At 41.3% G+C, this 21211-nt stretch overlaps 1 protein-coding gene across 3 annotated transcripts in view; it reads left to right on the forward strand.

Annotated features, from left to right (window-relative positions):
• The first annotated feature begins 2726 nt into the window (after positions 1-2726).
• The window catches only part of LOC101143714 (schlafen family member 13), a 98945-nt gene continuing 80460 nt past the window's right edge, over positions 2727-21211 (forward strand). For 2 of the 3 annotated variants that reach the window (XM_055388451.2, XM_019026152.4), the window contains exons 1-2: positions 2727-2914; positions 17553-18241. In XM_055388451.2, the coding sequence (XP_055244426.2) occupies positions 18141-18241 (101 nt within the window). In that variant the 5' untranslated portion in view covers positions 2727-2914; positions 17553-18140. Of the gene's footprint in view, positions 2915-17552; positions 18242-21211 lie in introns of those variants that run through there. The other variant, XM_055388453.2, reaches the window with a different exon arrangement.

Raw genomic sequence — 21211 nt, forward strand, 5'->3', positions numbered from 1 at the left:
TCGGGAGATGGGTGCACCAAAATCTCAGAAATTACTGCTGAAGAATTTATCCATGTAACCAAACACCACCTGTTCCCCCCCAAAACTGTTGAAATAATAATAAAAATAAAAAGAAAATAGCAGATGCAAAAAGTGAATCTTAATCTTTTTTTCTTCCTGAAAACAGGAGATAAAAGTCCCACGTGAAAGATGCCCTCCCTGTACCAGGAGAATAAAAAACATTCTTTGACAGGGGTCATACCCAGGATAATTCTGTACAAACAGACCTTGCTAAAATAACCCTTATCTTACTTTGCCTTCACACATACTTTAATGTAATTACTTTTCTGCAGTTGTACCCTTTGCTCACCCTACTATGCAAGCATTTAGGTTTCGGCACTTCTTTAGGTCTTGAATTTTCTATAGGGGCTCCTATATGTAAAAATCTTTATGTTTTTCTCTTGTTAATCTGTCATAGGTCAATTTAATTCTCAGGCCTAGCCAAAATCCCTAAGAGAACAGAGGTAAAATTTTGCCTCCCCTGTGGTTTCTGGCAATGAAAATGGGACCCTAGAAGGTTGGGATGCGCCACTCACTTCAGAGCCTGTGGGTAGGATCCCGGAAGAGCTGACAGAACCTGCAGAAGGTAAGAATTCTTACCAAAGTCAGCCCCCCGACATATCTATCTGCAGTGCCCTGTAGAGAGGAGAACGTAAATTTTCCTTGTCTCTTCCTTTCCAAATTCAGATTGGCAGGAGAAAAACATTTGTAAAAATGAGTTCTTTGAATTGTAACTTTTATAAATTTGGTCTGGGTATGATCCACAGCCTCCAAGGAATAATAAAAAGTCCTTGTCTCTGTCGTTTGTGTTGTTTGTCATAAGGAAGAAAATAATGAGATTCGATTCTTCCTTCGTTTTATGTCCCGAGAGCTTGGCTTTAAAATAGTCTCTCTGGTCCTCGCCGCCAGAGGGCGCAAGTGTTGCTGGTTTGCATCAGGCCACCAGCCTGGAACCCAAGATCTAAGTAAGATAAGCAGCATTTTCGTCCGCCTGTGCCAGCTCTCAGAGAAGTTTGTCTCAATAAAAGGTCCCAGTCCATAAGAGGCGTTTGTCATCTGAACCTTCATTTTTCTTTTCTTTCTTTCTTTCTTTTTTTTTTTTTTTGAGTGCAGGGTTTCATTCTGTCGCCCACGTTGGAGTGCAGTGGCGTGATCTTGGTCACTGTAACCTCCGCCTCCCGGGCTCAAGTGATTCTCCCGCCTCAGTCTCGCGAGTACCTGAAATTTGTGACATGCACCACCAGGCCTGGCTAATTTTTGTATTTTTTGTAGAGACAGGGTTTCACCATATTAGCCAGGCTGGTCTTAAACTCCTAACCTCAAGTGATCTGCTCGCCGCAGCCTCCCAAAATACTGAGATTACAGGTGTGAGCCACCGCGCCCGGCAAAAGGGCAGCATGGTTTGCATCCTCCTTGGGGATGTCTCTTACATCCATGGTTAAGTGATAAAAGGTTTATAGGTTTTAAGCCATAAAAACTTACTGGTTTTGAGTCACAATTAAGACAGGTATACCTTTGAAGATTTGAACTTTTATATCTAAAAGGATTTTTTTTAAAAAGAAAGCTGTCATCCTAAACAAATGTCTATGGAAAGATGAGATCGAAAGAAAATATTAATAGGCCAAGATGAGAATCAATTTTTATCAAAATTATTGAATTTTGTGTTTATGTATACCTAATCATGGCTAAGATTTTAAATGAAAATTATAAGATCTATTTGTGTCTGTCTCTATGTTTATGCCTATATGTGTGTGTTGTGTATATGTGATATGTCTCTACCTCCTGATATTGCACCACTACTTGACAGTATAATTCAGAATGTCTGGGGAAGGATCTTAGCATCTGAATTTTTAAAAAGCATGCCAAAAGATTTGAACAAGCAGCCAAGATTGGGAACTAATTATCTGATTAATGAATGACATCTCTAATTCAATTCCCTCTAGGGCACAGCACCTTTTCTTGTAGCTAAAAATGATTGCTAAATCCACACTGTAATAATTTTTTCAATGTATAAAGATAGACACCCAAAAGAAATGGAACAAGAAACCAACAAGAGCTCAAGGGAATTGTGACTCCTACAGCTGTTGAGGGAGACAGCAGGTCAAAAAGTAGCAGAAACTTGATCAGAACAATAGCAACAGTATTAGCAGCTAAATTAATGGCAGTGAATCCAGCAGGAATTTCATCTCGGCTCTAATTACAACAACTATTAGGATTATGGAGGCTACTATAAAAATTAAATGAGAAAGTCAGTGAGATGCACTGTTTAATTTCCTTTCTGGCTCTTTCACTGTTTCTTTTTGTTTTGTTTTTTCCCTTTTCCTTGCCAATAAAAAATATTTGTTGAGTAACTCAGGCCTACTGTGCAAAGTGACAATTCTCTCCTCCCTTTCCATCTTCTTCCTCTCCAGTTCTACTTCTGAGAAAGTAATCCTTAATAACAGTTTGGTGTGTATCCAAAAAAGCTTTTTTGTAGCATTATTCTCCAAAGTGTTTGAAGCATTTCTTCTGATAAAGAAGTTTCTTTAGTCTTTAGCCAGAACTAGTATTTGGCCCACTTAGTCTATTGATAAACAGGAAATAGCACATTTTCCCCCCTTGAGGCTAGAATGGCAGGCCTAAAATGAGTAAGGAGAATTCTGAGAAATGGAAACTTTAAAAAGGCGGCAACCTTCTAGTTTCATTTTCAGAAATACCAAAGCAGCATTTTTCCTGGACTTGTTCTGCAGAGCACTCAGATTTGAAAGCCATTTCTAGCCTTTGAGGATTACCACTGTCCTCAGCCAAACTGCAGGGACTCCTAAGTAGATCAGAGCTCCTGGAACTTTCTCATCTTTTCAGCATCTCAACCCTGTGGAATCTTTCAACTCCCAAGGTAAGTACAGATTGTCCAGAGAGATCTAAGCCATGCTTATTCAATGGAATGGAGAGTCTCTCAAAGAGACCTCATAACTCTAAGATGAAAATCTCCTCTGTGGCTACAGACTCTTCCAGATATACCCACTTTAGGCAAGAGAGGATGAAGTAGACACTTTAGGTCTACACTTTTAATAAATAAATGAAATAGACAATGAGAGGAGCTGGTCCTTAGACTGGACTCACCTTGTAGCTGAGGCCAGGGATGTAGGACTCAAGCCCAGAGGAACCTGGCTGGGCTGAGAGAAAGAGATGTAGAGGGTTCTCATAGTTCTGGGGAACAAACCTTCAGATAAGACAAGTGAGGAGACTTGGGAGGAAGGGATGCTTGTGAAGATTCTCTTTTTTTTTTGAGACAGGTTCTCACTCTTTCGCCCAGGCTGTCGTGCAGTGGTGTGATCACAGCTCACTGCAGCTTCGACCTTCCAGGGCTCAAAGGATCCTCCTGCTTCAGCCTTTGAAAGTGCGGGGACTACAGGCACTGAGCGTGAGGGTGCCTGGCTAATTTTTTTCGTTTCTGTAGAGAGGAAGTCTTGCTAGATTGACCAGGCTGGTTTCAAACTCCTGACCTCAAGTAATCATCCCGCCTTGGCCTCCCAATGTGCTGGGATTATAGGCATTAGCCACCGTACCCAGCCTCGCCTGTGAAGATTCTTTAGCAGTTAGCTGATTGCTTCATCACTATGAAAAGGGGTTTCTTATTTTTCTTTTTTTTTTTTTTTTTGTTTTTGAGACAAGATCTCACTCTGTCCCCCAGGCTGGAGTGCAGTGATACAATCGTGGCTCACTGCAGTCTTGACCTCCCTAGGCTCAAGTGATCCTCCCATCTCAGACTCTCGAGGAGCTGGGACTATAGACCATGCACCACCACACCCAGCTAATTTTTTTATATTTTGTAGAGACTGGATTTCCTTGCTCAGACTGGTCTCAAACTCCTGGGCTCAAGCAATCTGCCCACCTTAGCCCCCCAAAGTGCTGGGATTACGTGCATGAGTCACTGAGCCCAACTGTGTTTTTTTGTTTTTCGTAATATATAAACTATTTTGTTTTCAGAGAAACTTAAGCTATATTGACTGGGAAACTGTGATCTAGTTGGATTTAGATATAATGTTTGCAAATGTGTCACTGCATTGGGTCATTTTGTTTACCAACATTAATTAAAGCAGATACTTGTGAAGGCCCTAGATGTTCTGTCTAGCTGTGTTTTTACATGTGACTTTTGCTTGCCTGTGTTTAACAGACATAGACCTATGTTTTTCTTGTTATCAAATGTGTTTTATAAAATAAATGCTATCACAAATACCAGGGAGATTATTCCAGAATGGTTATTCTTATCAGAGTAATGAAAACTCTCTCGTCTTCCAAGAGGCCTAATAATTTGGGAGACCAGTTTGCACAATGATTAAGAGCCTAGATTTTTGGCCGGATGTGGTTGCTCATGCCTGTAATCCCAGCACTTTGGGAGACCAAGGTGGGAAGATCGCTTGAGCCCAGAAGTTTGAGAACAGCCTGGATAACATAGCAAGACCCCATCTCTACAAAACAAACAAACAAACAAACAAACAAACTAGCCAGGGCCGGGTGTGGTGGCTCACGCCTGTAATCCCAGCACTTTGGGAGGCCGAGGAAGGTGGATCATTTGAGGTCAGGAGTTCAAGACCAGCCTGGCCAACATGGTAAAACCCTGTCTCTACTAAAAATACAAAAATTACCTGGGAGTGGTGGTGCGTGCCTGTCATTCCAGCTACGCAGGAGGCTGAGGTGGAAAGATCACTTGAACCCGGGAGGTGGAGGGTGCGGTTAGCTGAGATCCTGCCACTGCCTTCGAGCCTTGGCGGCAGAGCAAGAATCCATCTCAGAAACAAAAACAAAAAAAGCTAGCCAGGCATGGTGGCGTACACCTGTAGTCCCAGCTACTAGGGAGGCTGAGGTGGGAGGACTGCTTGAGTTCAGGAGGTGAAGGCTGCAGTGAGCTATGACTGCACCACTGCACTCCAGCCTGGATGACGGAGCAAGACCCTGTTGCTTTAAAAAAAAAAAAAAAAAAAAAAGGGCTGAGTACGGTGCTGTAATCCCAGCACTTTGGGAGCCTGAGGCGGGCGGATCACCTGAGATCGGGAGTTCAAGACCAGCCTGACCAACGTGGAGAAACCCCGTCACTACCAAAAAAAAAAAAAAAAAAAAATTAGCTAGGCAAGGTGGCACATGTCTGTAATCCCAGCTACTAGGGAGGCTGAGGCAGGAGAATTGCTTGAACCTGGGAGGCGGAGGTTGTGGTGAGCCGAGATCACGCCATTGCACTCCAGCCTGGGCAACAAGAGTGAAACTCCATCTAAAAAAAAAAAAAAAAAAAAGGAGAAAGAGAGAGTCTAGGTTTTGATTAGAAGCACTAGCATTTGGAATCAAATACTCCTGGATTTGAGCCTCACCCATATGACTCTGAATATGTCCCCCAACCTCAGTTTCCTCATTGGTAAAATAAAGATAATAGTATTTGTTGTGAGAAAGCAATGAGATAATGTATGTAAAGTTTTTGGTACAGTTCCTGGCTCAATAAATGTTAGCTCTTTCAGCTCATGAGGAGCACAAGCGTTAACCTTCCTACTATGCCCTTTGTTTTTATTTGCTCTTGATTGATTAGCTCTTCCTGTATCAGAACTCTTGATCCCAGGCCTTGATAGAGATTTCTGCTTCTGGCTGCTTAAGCTTTGGCATATATCCAGGTTCTCTCTCCACATTTGGATCCTTTCTCCCTTTCAATGTTTGGCTAAGCTATGGTTTTTAATCTGGGGTGAGAAGCAGTATCTCATAAACAGCTCCCGCCAGTGACTGGGCCCATTCTGGTTCTTATCCATTGGATTGAGATGGAAGAGGAGCAATTGAAATAATAGACATGAATTCCCATCAATTGCCAGGTCCCTCGGCTTACTTCTAAATCTCTCTCAACTCTGCCGGCTTAATTCTAAATCTCTCTCAACTCTGCCTACTTCTCCACTGTCCCCACCTTAGTCCACATCACCATCTGTTCTCATTTGGGCTGCTGAAACCATATCCTGAAAGGTCTTTTCCATGACTGCTCTAACCTGCTTCAGCTAGAAAGGACTTTGAAAAATGTTCATCTGATGCCGTGTCTTCCTGCTTAACAACCTCCAATGGCTTCCCATTACTTTTTGTTTTTTTTGAGACGGAGTCTTGCTCTGTTGCCAGGCTGGAGTGCAGTGGGACGATCTCAGCTCACTGCAACCTCCGCTTCCCGGGTTCAAGAGATTCTCCTGCCTCAGCCTCCCGAGTAGCTGGGACTGCAGGCATGTGTCACCATACCCAGCTAATTTTTTGTATTTTTAGTAGAGATGGGGTTTCACCGTGTTAGCCAGGATGGTCTCCATCTCTTGACCTCATGATCTGCCCACCTGGGCCTCCCAAAGTGCTGGGATCACAGGCATGAGACACCGTGCCCAGGCCTTTCTTTTGAGACAGAGTCTCCTTCTGTTGCCCAGCCTGGAGTGCAGTGGCGTGATTTTGACTCACTGCAAACTTTGCCTCCCAGGTTAAAGCGATTCTCATGCCTCAGCCTCCCAAGTAGCTGGGACTACAGGTGCAGCCTGGTTAATTTTTGTATTTTTAGTAGAGATGAGGTTTCACTATGTCGGCCAGGCTGGTCTCGAACTCCTGACCTCAGGTGATCTGCCCGCCTCGGCCTCCCAAAGTGCTGGGATTACAGGCGTGAGCTACGGTGTCTGGCCAGCTTCCCATTACTCTTAGGGTAAAGCCAGGAACCCTTAAAGTGGCTTACCAGACAATGCACAGTCGGACACCTGAGCATGGTTCCAACCTCATCTCCTGCCTCTATCCTTCCAGCTCTGTGCTGTCAGTCTTTTGAACTTGACATACTCCTTCTTACTTCTGTCTAGAAAATTCTTCCCACCCTTCTTCACCAAGTTAACTCTTCACCTCATTTGCATTCTTCAGATCTTAACTCAAATGTTACTTTTTCTGGAAATCCTTCTCTGAACCCATTCCCCCTCCAACTGCCAGGTGAGGGCAGTGTTTCCATTCTAAGCTCCCCTGACATTCTAAACTTTTGTCCATAGGAGTCACTTGTTTACTGTCAACCTCCTCAAGAACAGGGACCAGGTTTGTTTTGTTCACCACTGTCTTTTCTGGGTTTAGCACAGTGCTAGGCAAATAATAGATTTCCAATAAATATTTGTTGAGTAAATGATTTATGACTATTATTTATGATTAAGTATGAATTGAGAGCAATTTCAGTTTTAACAATTGAGAAGTACCTAGTTCATTAATATGCGTCTTTTAAAAATAGTTTCTACATACAACATTGTATTAAGCATCTTCTTGATGAAATGTAACATATAACTAAAAGCGTAACAACTTGAAAGGGTTGTAGAGGTGTTATGTGATAAAAGCAGAATATAAAATTTTTATTTGATGTTTACAAATTGTAAAACAATGTAATATTATTAAGATGATAAGAGATAAGGCTGCAAATATTATTGATTGCCATAATATTGTTTATAAAATATATAAAACTGAATGTTGTAGCTTGCCATTTTTTGTGTGTCAAACAATATCTATTTAATAATGTGATAATTATATGATTTTGAAGTTTTTTTGTTTTTGTCTTTTGGTTTGTTTTTGTTTTTGAGACAGGGTCTCACCAGGCTGGAGTGCAGTGGAATGATTTTTGTTCACTGCAACCTCTGCCTCCTGGGTTCTAGAGATTCTCCTGCCTCAGCCTCCCGTGTAGCTGGGATTACAGGCACCTGTCATCATGCCTGGCTAATTTTTGTATTTTCAGTAGGGGTGAGGATTTCACTGTGTTAGCCAGGCTGGTCTTGAACTCCTGGCCTCAAGTGATATGGCTGCCTTGGCCTCCCAAAGTGTAAGGATTATAGGTGAGAGCTACGGTGCCTGGCCTGATTTTGAAGTTTTAAAAAAAGTTTTCCAGTAATCCCAACGGAGCCAGGTACTTTATAAAATTTTTCTTGATAACGTCCCTCAGGCTTTTTATTCTGTTATTGATTTATCTGCATTATCAATGTTTTATTAAACAAGCTTTGCTTTTGTGCCTTTTTTTTTTTTTTTTTTTGAGATGGAGTCTCACTCCCTTTTGCACAGGCTGGAGTGCAGTGGTGCAATCTCGGCTCACTGCAACCTCCACCTCCCGGGTCCAAGCGATTCTCCTTCCTCAGCCTCCCAAGTGGCTGGGATAAGAGGCATGTGCCACCACGCCCAGCTAATTTTTGTATTTTTAGTAGAGTCGGGGTTTCACTATGTTGGCCAGGCTGGTCTCAAACTCCTGACCTCAGGTGATCCACTCGCCTTGGCCTCCCAAAGTGTTAGGATTACAGGCGTGAGCCACTGTGCGCGGCCTGTGCCTATTTTTAAAAACCATTCATTTATGTTTTCAAATTTCTTAATACATATTTTGATGGAACCAAATCTTTCTCAGGTATGATTTTAGAGGAAGAAATCTACTAGAGTTTTCTGTGTATTGATTTTTTTCTTTGGGTCTTAAAGGGAGAAGAAAAGATTAGCAGTTCTTGAGGTTTCTATTTCATACAAAATAATTCGCACTTTTAGATGTAGAAGAGAGTTGTCAGGCCCGGCCGGGTGGCTCACACCTATAATCCCAGCACTTTGGGAGGCCGAGGTGGGTGGATCACCTGAGGTCAGGATTTCACGACCATCCTGGCCAACACGATGAAACCCCATCTCTATTAAAAAAAATAAAAAAATAAAAAATTTAAAAAATTAGCCAGGCGTGGTGGCAGGAACCTGTAATTCCAGCTACTTGGGAGGCTGAGGCAGGAGACTCACTCGAACCTGCAAGATGGAGGTTGCAGTGAACCGAGATCGCGCCACTGCACTCCAGCCTGGGCAACAAGAGTGAAACTCCATCTCAAAAATAAATAAATAAATAAGTAAATATAATAAAAGAAGAGAGTTGCCAATATGAAAATTTTGTCCACGGAAACCAATGGCATTCTATACTTGAAAGAACATAGGAATAAACATTAAAACTTTAAAGCTTATATGTCACAAATGGCACTTTGTATAAATAATCTGACAAGGTTGTTTTAATGGTCATAAAATACAGAAGAAGACAGTTGTAAGCTTTATTACAAGGCGCGTATCAGACATATGAGTAAGATCGTGAAAGATCTGGCCTTCTACATAATTTCCTGCTCAGAAGTCTATTTCCTTTTCACACCTGCATCAACCACCATTTTATTTGTTCATTTCTTTAAAATAATAAAGATGCTAGTGAAAAAAATAGAAGTGCTAGTGGGTTGTCTAAAAAGATGGAAAACCAGACAAAAAAGCAAAACAAGGAAAAACAAAACTTTTAATCTTGTTAATTAATCAAATAAATTGTTTTTTAATTTTTCAATTTCCTCCTGCCCTTACATTTATTATTCCCTTTATTTTGTGTTCCTTTGTGATCTAGTTCTTTTTCTAAGTTCTGTAAATTCACTCTACTTTTATCTTTCTCTTTAACCAATATAGGCATTTGGGGCTATGGATTTTTCTTCACATATGTTTAAGCCACGTTATGGCAATTTGTTGTGACCTAAACCATATGTCCCCAGCAGACAGATTCTTAGTATCTCTGACAGCACTGTGTTTAGTGTGAGCTTTCATTGAATGTTTCCTGCACTACTGAATCAAATAACGAAATGTTTTCACGGCATGCACGAATGCATAGTCAAGCAAAAGAAAAAAGTGATTGTGCAGGTTGTGGCACAATTCTGAGAGTCTTAAGAGCCCCCTTCTCACCATAGCACAGTTAAGTTTTATTGATTTGCACAACCACTCCCAAATACAAGTTCTTTGAAATAAAAAAGACTAAGAATCATTGATGTTCCTTTTACTCCATTTGTCAGATTTACCACCTCCCTTGGCCATCTTCATTTCCCCCACTATCCACATAAGAATGTATAGTCCAAAAGTTTAACTTCTCTCCCTTTCTCTTTCTTTCTTTCTCTTTTCTTTCTTTCTTTTTCTTTTCTTTTCTTTCTTTCTTTCTTTCTTTCTTTCTTTCTTTCTTTCTTTCTTTCTTTCTTTCTTTCCTTTTCTTTCTTTCCTTCTTTCTTTCTTTCCTTCTTTCTTTCCCTTCCTTCCTTCCTTCCTTCCTTCCTTCCTTCCTTCCTTCCTTCCTTCCTTCCTTCCTTTCTTTCTTTCTCTTTTATTTTTCTGACAGAGTCTCACTCTGTCACCAGACTGGAGTGCAGTGGTACAATCTTGGCTCACTGCAACCTCCGCCTCCTGGGTTCAAGTGATTCTCCTGCCTCAGCCTCAGCCTCCCGAGTAGCTAGGACTACAGGTGCCTGCCACCACGCCTGGCTAATTTTTTGTACTTTTCGTAGAGACTGGGTTTCACCATGTTGGCCAGGATGGTCTCGATCTCAAAAAAAAAAAGACAAAGCAGTCACCCAGGAGGCTAGCCAGGGCACCAAAAGAGGTGACAGATGACGTTTATGAGGTTATAATGTTAGTCGGAAGAGTATGGGTTTCTCTTTCAGTATGGGTTTGAGTGACTTTGAGAAAGTTAATTAATGTTTCTGAGCCTCCATCTCTTCAACTTTTTTTTCTTTTCTAATCTATTTTATTTTTTATTTACTGTTATTATTTTTATTATTTCAATAGTTTTAGGGGAACAGGTGGTATTTTGTTATATGGACAAGTTCTTTTTTTATTATACTTTAAGTTCTGGGGTACATGTGCAGAATGTGCAGGTTTGTTACATAGGTATTCACGTGCCATGGTGGTTTGCTGCACCCACCAACCTGTCACCCACATTAGGTATTTCTCCTAATGTTGTCCCTCCCCTAGCCCCCTACCCCCAGATATGCCCCAGTGTGTGATGTTCCCCTTTATGTGTCCGTGTGTTCTCATTGTTCAACTCCCACTTATGAGAGAGAACATGTGGTATTTGGTTTTCTGTTCTTGTGTTAGTTTGTTGAGAATGATGGTTTCCAGCTTCATCCATGTCCCTGCAAAGCAATGCACTCATCCTTTTTAATGGCTGCATAGTATTCCATGGTGTATATGTGCCACATTTTCTTTATCCAGTCTATCATTGATGGACATTTGGGTTGGTTCCAAGTCTTTGCTGTTGTGAATAGTGCCACAATAAACATATGTGTGTATGTGTCTTTATAGCAGAATAATTTATAATCCTTTGGGTATATACCCAGTAATGGGATTGCTGGGTCAAATGGTATTTCTGGTTCTAGATCCTTGAGGAATTGCCACACTGTCTTCCACAATGGTGGAACTAATTTACACTCCCATCAACAGTGTAAAAGCATTCCTATTTCTCCACATCCTCTCCAGCATCTGTTGTTTCCTGACTTTTTAATGATCGCCATTCTAACTGGCATGAGATGGTATCTCATTGTGGTTTTGATTTGCTTTTCTCTAATGACCAGTGATGATGAGCTTTTTTTCATATGTTTGTTGGGTGCATAAATGTCTTCTTTTTGAGAACTGTCTGTTCATATCCTTTGCCCACTTTTTGATGGGGTTGTTTGTTTTTTTCTTGTGAATTTGTTTAAGTTCCTTGTAGATTCTGGATATTAGCCCTTTGTCACATGGATAGATTGCAAAGATTTTTTCCCATGCTGTAGATTGCCTGTTCACTCTGATGTTAGTTTCTTTTGCTGTGCAGAAGCTCTTTAGTTTAATTAGATCCCATTTGTCAATTTTGGCTTTTGTTGCCATTGCTTTTGGTGTTTTAGTCACGAAGTCTTTGCCAATGCCTATGTCCTGGATGTTATTGCCTAGGTTTCCTTCTAGGATTTTTATGGTTTTAGGTCTTACATTTAAGTCTTTAATCCATCTTGAGTTAATTTTTGTATAAGGCATAAGGAAGGGGTCCACTTTCAGTTTTCTGCATGTGGCTAGCCAGTTTTCCCAACACCATTTATTGAATAGGGAATCCTTTCCCCATTGCTTGTTTTTGTTAGGTTTGTCAGATCAGATGGTTGTGGATGTGTGGTGTTATTTCTGAGGCCTCTGTTCTGTTCCATTGGTCTATATGTCTGTTTTGGTACCAGCACCATGCTGTTTTGGTTATTGTAGCCTTGTAATATAGTTTGGAGTAAGGTAGCTTGATGCCTCCAGCTTTGTTCTTTTTGCTTAGGATTGTCTTGGCTATGCAGGCTCTTTTTTGGTTCTATATGAAGTTTAAAGTAGTTCTTTCCAGTTCTGTGAATAAAGTCACTGGTAGCTTGATGGGGATAGCATTGAATCTGTAAATTACTTTGGGCAGTATGGCCATTTTCACAATATTGATTCTTCCTATCCATGAGCATGGAATGTTTTTCCATTTATTTGTGTCCTCTCTTATTTCCTTGAGCAGTGGTTTGTAGTTCTCCTTGAAGAGGTCCTTCACATCCCTTGTAAGTTGGATTCCTAGGTATTTTATTCTCTTTGTAGCAATTGTGAATGGGAGTTCACTCATGATTTGGCTGTCTGTCTGTTATCGGTGCATAGGAATGCTTGTGATTTTAGCACATTGATTTTGTATCCTGAGACTTTGCTGAAGTTGCTTATAAGCTTAAGGAGATTTTTGGGCTGAGACAGTGGGGTTTTCTAAATATACAATCATGTCATCTGCAAACAGAGACAATTCAACTTCCTCTTTTCCTACTTGAATACCCTTTATTTCTTTCTCTTGCCTCATTTCCCTGGCCAGAACTTCCAATACTATGTTGACTAGGAGTGGTGAGAGGGGGCATCCTTGTCTTGTGCTGGTTTTCAAAGGGAATGTATCCAGCTTCTGCCCATTCAGTATGATACTGGCTGTGGGTTTGTGATAAATAGCTCTTATTATTTTGAGGTACGTTCCATCGATACCTAGTTTATTGAGAGTTTTTAGCATGGAGGGGTGTTGAATTTTGTTGAAGGCCTTTTCTGCATCTATTGAGATAATCATGTGGCTTTTGTCATTCGTTCTGTTTATGTGATGAATTACGTTTATTGATTTGCGTATGTTCAACCAGCCTTGCATCCCAGGGATGAAGCTGACTTGATTGTGGTGGATAAGCTTTTTGATGTGCTGCTGGATTCGGTTTGCCAGTATTTTTTTGAGGATTTTTTGCATTGATGTTCATCAAAAAAAATTTTCCTTTTTTTGTTGCATCTCTACCAGGTTTTGGTATCTGGATGATGCTGGCCTCATAAAATGAGTTAGGGAGGATTCCCTCTTTTTCTATTGTTTAGAATAACTTCAGAAGGAACGGTACCAGCTCCTCTTCATACTTCTGGTAGAATTCGGCTGTGAATCTGTCTGGTCCTGGAGTTTTTTTGGTTGGTAGGTTATTAATTACTGCCTCAATTTCAGAAGCTGTTATTGGTCTGTTCAGGGATTCGACTTCTTTCTGGTTTAGACTTGGGAGGGCCTATGCGTCCAGGAATTTATCCATTTCTTCTAGATTTTCTAGTTTATTTGCATAGAGGTGTTTACAGTATTCTCTGATGGTGGTTTGTATTTCTGTGGGATTCGTGGTGATATCCCCTTTATGATTTTTTTATTGCATCTATTTGATTCTTCTCTCTTTTCTTCTTTATTAGTCTGGGTATTGGTCTATCTATCTTGTGGATCTTTTCAAAAAACCAGCTCCTAGATTCATTGAATTTTTGAAGGGGTTTTTGTGTCTCTATGTCCTTCATTTATGCTCTGATCTTAGTTATTTCTTGTCTTCTGCTAGCTTTTGAATTTGTTTGCTGTCGCTTCTCTAGTTCTTTTAATTGTGATGTTAGGGTGTCGATTTTAGATCTTTCCTGCTTTTTCTTGTGGGCATTTAGTGATATAAATTTCCCTCTACACACTGCTTTAAATGTGTCCCAGAGATTCTGGTACGTTGTGTCTTTGTTCTCATTGGTTATGAAGAACGTCTTTATTTCTGCCTTCATTTCGTTATTTACCGAGTAGTCATTCAGGAGCAGGTTGTTCAGTTTCCATGTAGTTATGTGGTTTTGAGTGAGTTTCTTAATCCTGAGTTCTAATTTGATTGCACTGTGGTCTGAGAGGATTTTTGTTATGATTTCTGTTATTTTGCATTTGCTGAGGAGTGTTTTACTTCTAATTATGTGGTCAATTTTAGAATAAGTGCCATGAGGTGCTGAGAAGAATGTATATTCTGCTGATTTGCAGTGGAAAGTTCTGTAGATGTCTATTAGATCCGCTTGGTTCAGAGCGGAGTTGAAGTCCTGAATATCCTTGTTAATTTTCTGTCTCGTTGATCTGTCTAATATTGACTGTAGAGTGTTAAAGTCTCCCACTATTACTGTGTGGGAGTCTGAGCCTCTTGGTAGGTCTCTAAGAATTTGCTTTATGAATCTGGGTGCTCCTGTATTGGGTACATATATATTTAGGATAGTTAGCTCTTTTTGTTGCATTGATCCCTTTACCATTATGTAATGCCCTTCTTTGTCTTTTTTGATCTTTGTTGGTTTAAAGTCTGTTTTATCAGAGACTAAGATTGAAACCCCTGCTTTTTTTTGCTTTCCGTTTGCTTAGTAAATATTCCTCCATCCCTTTATTTTGAGCCTATGTGTGTCTTTGCACGTGAGGTGGGTCTCCTGAATACAGCACACTGATGGGTCTTGACTCTTTTATCAATTTGCCAGTCTGTGTCTTTTAATTGGGGCATTTAGCCCATTTACATTTGAGGTTAATATTGTTATGTGTGAATTTGATCCTGTTACTATGATGCTAGCTGGTTATTTTGCCCATAGTTGATGGTTTCTTCATAGTGTCGATGGTCTTTACAATTTGACATGTTTTTGAAGTGGCTGGTACCGGTTGTTCCTTTCCATGTTTAGTGCTTCCTTCAGGAGCTCTTGTAAGGCAGGCCTGGTGGTGACAAAATCTCTCAGCATGTTCTTGTCTGTAAAGGATTTTATTTCTCCTTCACTTGTGAAACTTAGTTTGGCTGGATATGAAATTCTGGGTTGACGATTCTTTTCTTTAAGAATGTTGAATATTGGCCCCCACTCTCTTCTGGCTTGTAGGATTTCTGCAGAGAGATCTGCTGTTAGTTTGATGGGCTTCCATTTGTGGGTAACCCAACCTTTCTCTCTGGCTGCCCTTAACATTTTTTTCCTTCATTTCAACCTTGGTGAATCTGACAATTATGTGTCTTAGGGTTGCTCTTCTCGAGGAATATCTTTGTGGTGTTCTCTGTATTTCCTGAATTTGAATGTTGGCCTGTCTTGTTAGGTTGGGGAAGTTCTCTTGGATAATATCCTGAAGAGTGTTTTCCAGATTGGTTCCATTCTCCTCATCACTTTCAGGTACACCAATCAAACGTAGATGTGGTCTTTTCACATAGTCCCATATTTCTTGGAGGCTTTGTTCATTCCTTTTCATTCTTTTTTCTCTATTCTTGTCTTCTTGCTTTATTTCATTAAATTGATCTTCAATCTCTGATATCCTTTCTTCTGCTTGATCAATTTGGCTACTGATACTTGTGTATGTTTCACGAAGTTCTCGTGCTGTGTTTTTCAGCTCCATCAGGTCATTTGTATTGTTCTCTAAACTGGTTATTCTAGTTAGCAATTTGTCTAACCTTTTTTCAAGGTTCTTAGCTTCCCTGTGTTGGGTTAAAACATGCTCCTTTAGCTCAGAGGAGTTTGTTATTACCCACCTTATGAAGCCTACGTCTGTCAATTTGTCAAACTCATTCTCCGTCCAGTTTTGTTCCCTTGCTGGCAAGGAGTTGTGATCCTTTGGAGGAGAAGAGGTATTCTGGTTTTTGGAATTTTCAGCCTTTTTGAGCTGGTTTCTCCCCATCTTCGTGGATTTATCTACCTTTTGTCTTTGATGTTGGTGACCTTCAGATGGGGTCTCTGAGTGGATGTGCTAGTCCTTCCTGTTTGTTAGTTTTCCTTCTAACAGTCAGGCCCCTCTGCTGCAGGTCTGCTGGAGTTTGCTGGGGGTCCACTGCAGACCCTGTTTGCCTGGGTATCACCAGTGGGGGCTGCAGAACAGCAAAGATTGCTGCCTGTTCTTTCCTTTGGAAGCTTCGTGCCAGAGGGGCACCCACCAGATGCCAGCCAGAGCTCTCTTGTATGAGGTGTTTGTTGGCCCCTGCTGGGAGGTGTCTCCCAGTTGGGATACACATGGGCCAGGGACCCACTTGAGGAGGCCATCTGACCCTTAGCAAGCTCGAACGCTGTGCTGGGAGATCCGCTGCTCTCTTTAGAGCTGTCAGGCAGGTACACTAAAGTCTGCTGACACTGCACCCGCAGCCGCCCCTTCCCCCAGGTGCTCTGTCCCAGGGAGATGGGGGTTTTATTTATCTCCCCCAACTTCTTAACATCTCTAAAATCTAGATGTGTGTCATAATAGATGTCATCTCCTACTCACTAACATCCACGTTGCAGGCATAATCAAGTTGTGTGAACACCTGGTATGAATGAGAAAGCACAAGCAACAATGAACAATAAACAATTACCAATAAAGTTTGGGTAATTTCAATTTCAAATTACCACTTACAAATCTTGATTCTGGTTTGTATTCTGCCACTGCCACGATAGGGCAAAAACATTCTTGTTTTTCTCCCTTTGGATCCCATGATCTTTGAAATTTTTTTTTTTTTTTAAGACAAGGTCTGACTCAATCACCTAGGCTGGAGTGCAGTGGCACAATCTCAGCTCACTGCAACCTCCGCCTCCTGGGCTCAAGCAATCCTCCCACCTCAGCCTCCTGAGGAGATGGGACTACAGGCATGCACCATTATGCCTAGATCATTTTTATATTTTTTGTAGAAACAGGGTTTCACCATTATGCCCAGGCTGGTCTCGCACTCCTGGGCTCAAGTGATCACCCATCTCGGCCTCCCAAAGTGCTAGGATTACAGGAGTGAGCCACCGCACCCAGCCTAAAATAAATTTATAACTCTGTAGCACAAGTATATTCTCATGTCATGTAATTGTTCCCTGTTTGCCTGTGACAAAGAGAAGACTTTTGTAATGGGGGGAGCCTCAGATTGATCTGTATGTGATGCAACAATTCTGCTTCAGGAGAGATAGCTTCAAGGGTCTCCTAGTTGAGGACTGAAGAAAATTAACTGCCAATAAAAGCTTTTACGTAACTTCCTCTTCTCCGCAAATATTGTGCTAATGAGTACCTTCCTCCTGGGAAGGCTCCTGCTACCCCCATTAGTGGGAACTGTTCAGGGACATTTTGAGATTCATGCACTTTGAGAGTGGGATGGGGAATAGGACTCATCTTTTTCAAGCAGCTGCAATGAGCCAGACTCTTTATGTTACTTCATTTATTCCTCTCCATAGGAAATGTGCTATTCTTAGTTTTGTTTTACAAATGAGAGAGCAAAGTCTCAGAGAGGTTAGGTCAAAAGCATAATAAACACATGGGTTTAGATGAGGTTTACCAGATATTTCAAAGCTTCTTTTCCTTTATAATTGTAATATAATGTTTATAGAAGAATATTTGAAATATCTGGAATTAATAATCAAATATATTAATCAGTTAATTATAACTAATGGTCATAATCAGTATGATTATTCTCCTTCCCCTAATTTCTCATTCTTTTCACATCTAGTGCTACCAGGACATTTGCCATGTACTCTGGAATCCCTCTGGAAGGAGCTGTCCTCACAGCATGAAGGATTAGAGGAGTTAATAAATGAGCAAACCCAACCTTTCTTCTGGGGAATTGTGGTCCTCTCTAGAAGCTAGGCTGTGGACCTGAATTTGCAGGAGAAGCCAGGAGTCATCTGTGATACTCTGCTGATAGCATAGAACAGCCCTGGCAGGGCCAGGACTACTGCACTCGCACTGCCCTTACTTTGAAGCAGAAGCTGGTGAACATGGGGGGCTACACTGGGAAGGTGTGTGTCAGGGCCAAGGTCCTCTGCCTGAGTCCTGAGAGCAGCGCAGAGGCCTTGGAGGCTGCAGTGTCTCCGATGGATTACCCTGCATCCTATAGCCTTGCAGGCACCCAGCACATTGGAAGCCCTGCTGCAGTCTCGTGATTGTCTTGCTCGGCTTCAGGTCTCTCTTGAGTGACCTGCTCAGCTATGAGGTTTTAAATCTGCTCACAGCCCAGCAGTATGAGATATTCTCCAGAAGCTTCCACAAGAACAGAGAATTGTTTGTCCATGGCTTACCTGGCTTAGGAAAGACCATCATGGCCATGAAGATCATGGAGAAGATCAGGAATGTGTTTCACTGTGAGGCACACAGAATTCTCTACATTTGTGAAAGTCAGTTTCTGAGGAATTTCATCAGGTAAGCAGTTGGACCTTATGTCTCTAAGTATTATTTAATCTGGGTTTAATTTTCTCTGCTAAGTAACCTTGTCCCTTGAAAATTAAGTGGTAAAATTATCTGTGACAACAAACTGTGTTTAGGAGAGCACAATGGGGTAATTTTTTCTACCCTTTTTTAAATTATACTTTAAGTTTTAGGGTACATGTGCACAACGTGCAGGTTTGTTACATATGTATACATGTGCCATGTTGGTGTGCTGCACCCATTAACTCGTCATTTAACATTAGGTATATCTCCTAATGCTATCCCTCCCCCTCCCCCCACCCCACAACAGGCCCCGGTGTGTGATGTTCCCTTTCCTGTGTCCATTTTCTACCTTTTTTAGCTAAAGAAAACCGACTCAGGTCATTTTTCATTTTCTTGAGACAGAGTCTTGCTCTGTCACCCAGGCTGGAGTACAGTGGCACCATCATGACTCACTGTAGCCTCAACTTCCTGAGCTCAAGCAATCCTCCCACCTCAGCTTCCTGAGTAGCTGGGACCCAGTTGCCTGCCATCATGCCTGGATAATTTAAAAATATTTTTGTAAAAACAACTATGTAGCTCAGGCTGGAGTGATCATAGTTCACCATATCCCTGAACTCCTGGGCTGAAGTGATCCTCCTGCCTCAGCCTCCCCAATTGCTGGGATTGTAGGCACGAGCCACTGTGCCAGGCTCAGTTGGGTTTTGATGGTGCCTGCCTATCTCTGCAATCTGGCTTTAGCTAGCTGGGACTTACTCCACTAAAGATCTGAAAATCCACCCAGCCATGGTAAAATAAAACAAAATGCTTTTAAAATTTAAGTTAACTTTTTATTTTAAAATATTCATGGACTTACAGAAAAGTTGCAAAGATAGTACAGAAAGTTCCTGTGTACCCTTCACTCAGTTCCCTCTTTCATTACTACATTACTGTGGTTCACTTTTCACAACCATAGTACATTGCTGTGAACTAAACTCCACAATTTATCTGGATTTCCCAGTTTTCTCCTACTGTGCTTTGTCTGTTCCAGGATCCCATCCAGGACGCCACATGACATTTAGTAGTTATGTCTCCTTAGCTTCCTTGGATCTGTGATAATTTTTCAGACTTTATTTTTGAAGATCTGGATAGTTTTGAGAAGCCGTGTTCAGGCACTTTGTAGAATGTCCCTTTTGGGTTTGTCTGATGTTTTTCTCATAGTTAGGCCGGAGTTATAGGTTGTCAACTTAAAAATCACACAATTTATAAGTTTAGAAAAGAGATTTTATTTATTATAAAGTGTTACAACTTGCAGGCTGGCCATCCTGATTTGGGGGAAGCTTAGACAGAAAGGCAGCACTTTGAAAGAAGGGAGGATGGAACAGGGATTTGTGCTGAATGGCTTGGGCAGTATATATATTCAGCAGGTTATAGGAGGAGATATGAATACTCCTGAGAGGGGGTTGTGCATGTGCATGGAGAGTAAACATGCTTATTGTGTGCATTGTCCCATGTTCACTTTTTAGTAGAGAAAATTTTTTTTTTTTTTTGAGACCGAGTTTTGCTCTGTCGCCCAGGCTGGAGTGCAGTGGTATGATCTCGGCTCACTGCAACTGCTGCCTCCTGGGTTCAAGCAAATTCTTCTGCCTCAACCTCCCGAGTAGCTGGGACTACAGGCGTGCATCACCACCCCTGTCTAATTTTTGTGTTTTTAATAGAGTACGGGTTTTGCCATGTTGGCCAGGCTGGTCTTGAACTCCTGACCTCAGGTGATCCACCCGTCTCGGCCTCCCAAAGTGTTGGGATTACAGGCATGAGCCATCGTGCCCAGCCAGTAGAGACTAAACTTTATAATTATTACAATTAGACCCTATATGTTTTAACTTTTATATCTATTACAATTAGACCTTACACATCAAAAGTCTTTTCAGGAGAAGAAGGCACTCAAGTGCTCAGAATCGAAACCAGCCAGAACCGGTCCATGGTTGGCGGTCTTGTTATCAGAAGAAAGTTACTAAAATCAGTCTCTTGTCTAGTCAAAGCTGTAGTTAGGGCTGCTGGAGCAGGGGGTCAGTTGGTTCATGTCTGGCAGTGGATGCGCTGCAGTTGTTTTAATATTGCTTATCTCCAGGCCAGTGTTTGTTTAGCTGATAGAAGAAAAGAAAAAGCTTGTGGCTATTAGAACATAGTTTATTCTTTAAGTGTAGGGACGCGTGACTCAACTCTTGCCTGTCAAGGCTTTAGGTCCTATTTACAACTTGGTATCTTATTGCCACGAAGAGACTGTTTCATCGGTCTGATGATGTTTATTTTAACCTGAGTGCTGGTCAGTTGTTGTGTCTAAACTGCAAAAGAGAGCGGTTATAATGAGGTGCGGCTGACCTGCCATTCCATCATGCTTGCAAATTCAACTTTTAAGGTTTTTCTGGGGTCCCCTTGGCCAAGAGGGGGTCTGTTCAGTGGTTGGGGGGCTTAGGATTTTATTTTTCATACTCAAGATTTTCAGGAGGAAGACCACAGGGATGAACTGTAATTGTCATCATATCATATCAGGGGTGTATGCGATCGACATGTCTTATCATGTGGATATTAACCTTGACCGTATGAGTCAGAAAGTGTTTGCCAGGTTGATCCACTGTATTTACTTTTCCTCCCTCAGATGTCGTAAGTGCAGTTCACACTCAAAGGGTGGGGATTGAAGTGCCACTTCCTTGATGTGGGGAGACAGGATGTAGCTATTATACATAAGTTATTTGGAATTCTTCTGTATAGGAGACTTGTCTTTTCTCCATTTACTCATTCATTCAATCCTTTTCTTGTATGAATGAACTTATAGGTACTTATTTAATATTTTGGGTTATATTTCAATATTACATTATTTAGTTCCTCAAATTATTCTAGTATTAGCCATTGGAAGCTCTTTCTTTTTTATTTATTTTATTTTGCTTTAAGTTCTGGGATACATGCGCAGAACGTGCAGGTTTG

Source organism: Gorilla gorilla, chromosome 4, assembly GCF_029281585.2.
Source record: "Gorilla gorilla gorilla isolate KB3781 chromosome 4, NHGRI_mGorGor1-v2.1_pri, whole genome shotgun sequence".
Classification (NCBI taxonomy): domain Eukaryota; kingdom Metazoa; phylum Chordata; class Mammalia; order Primates; family Hominidae; genus Gorilla; species Gorilla gorilla.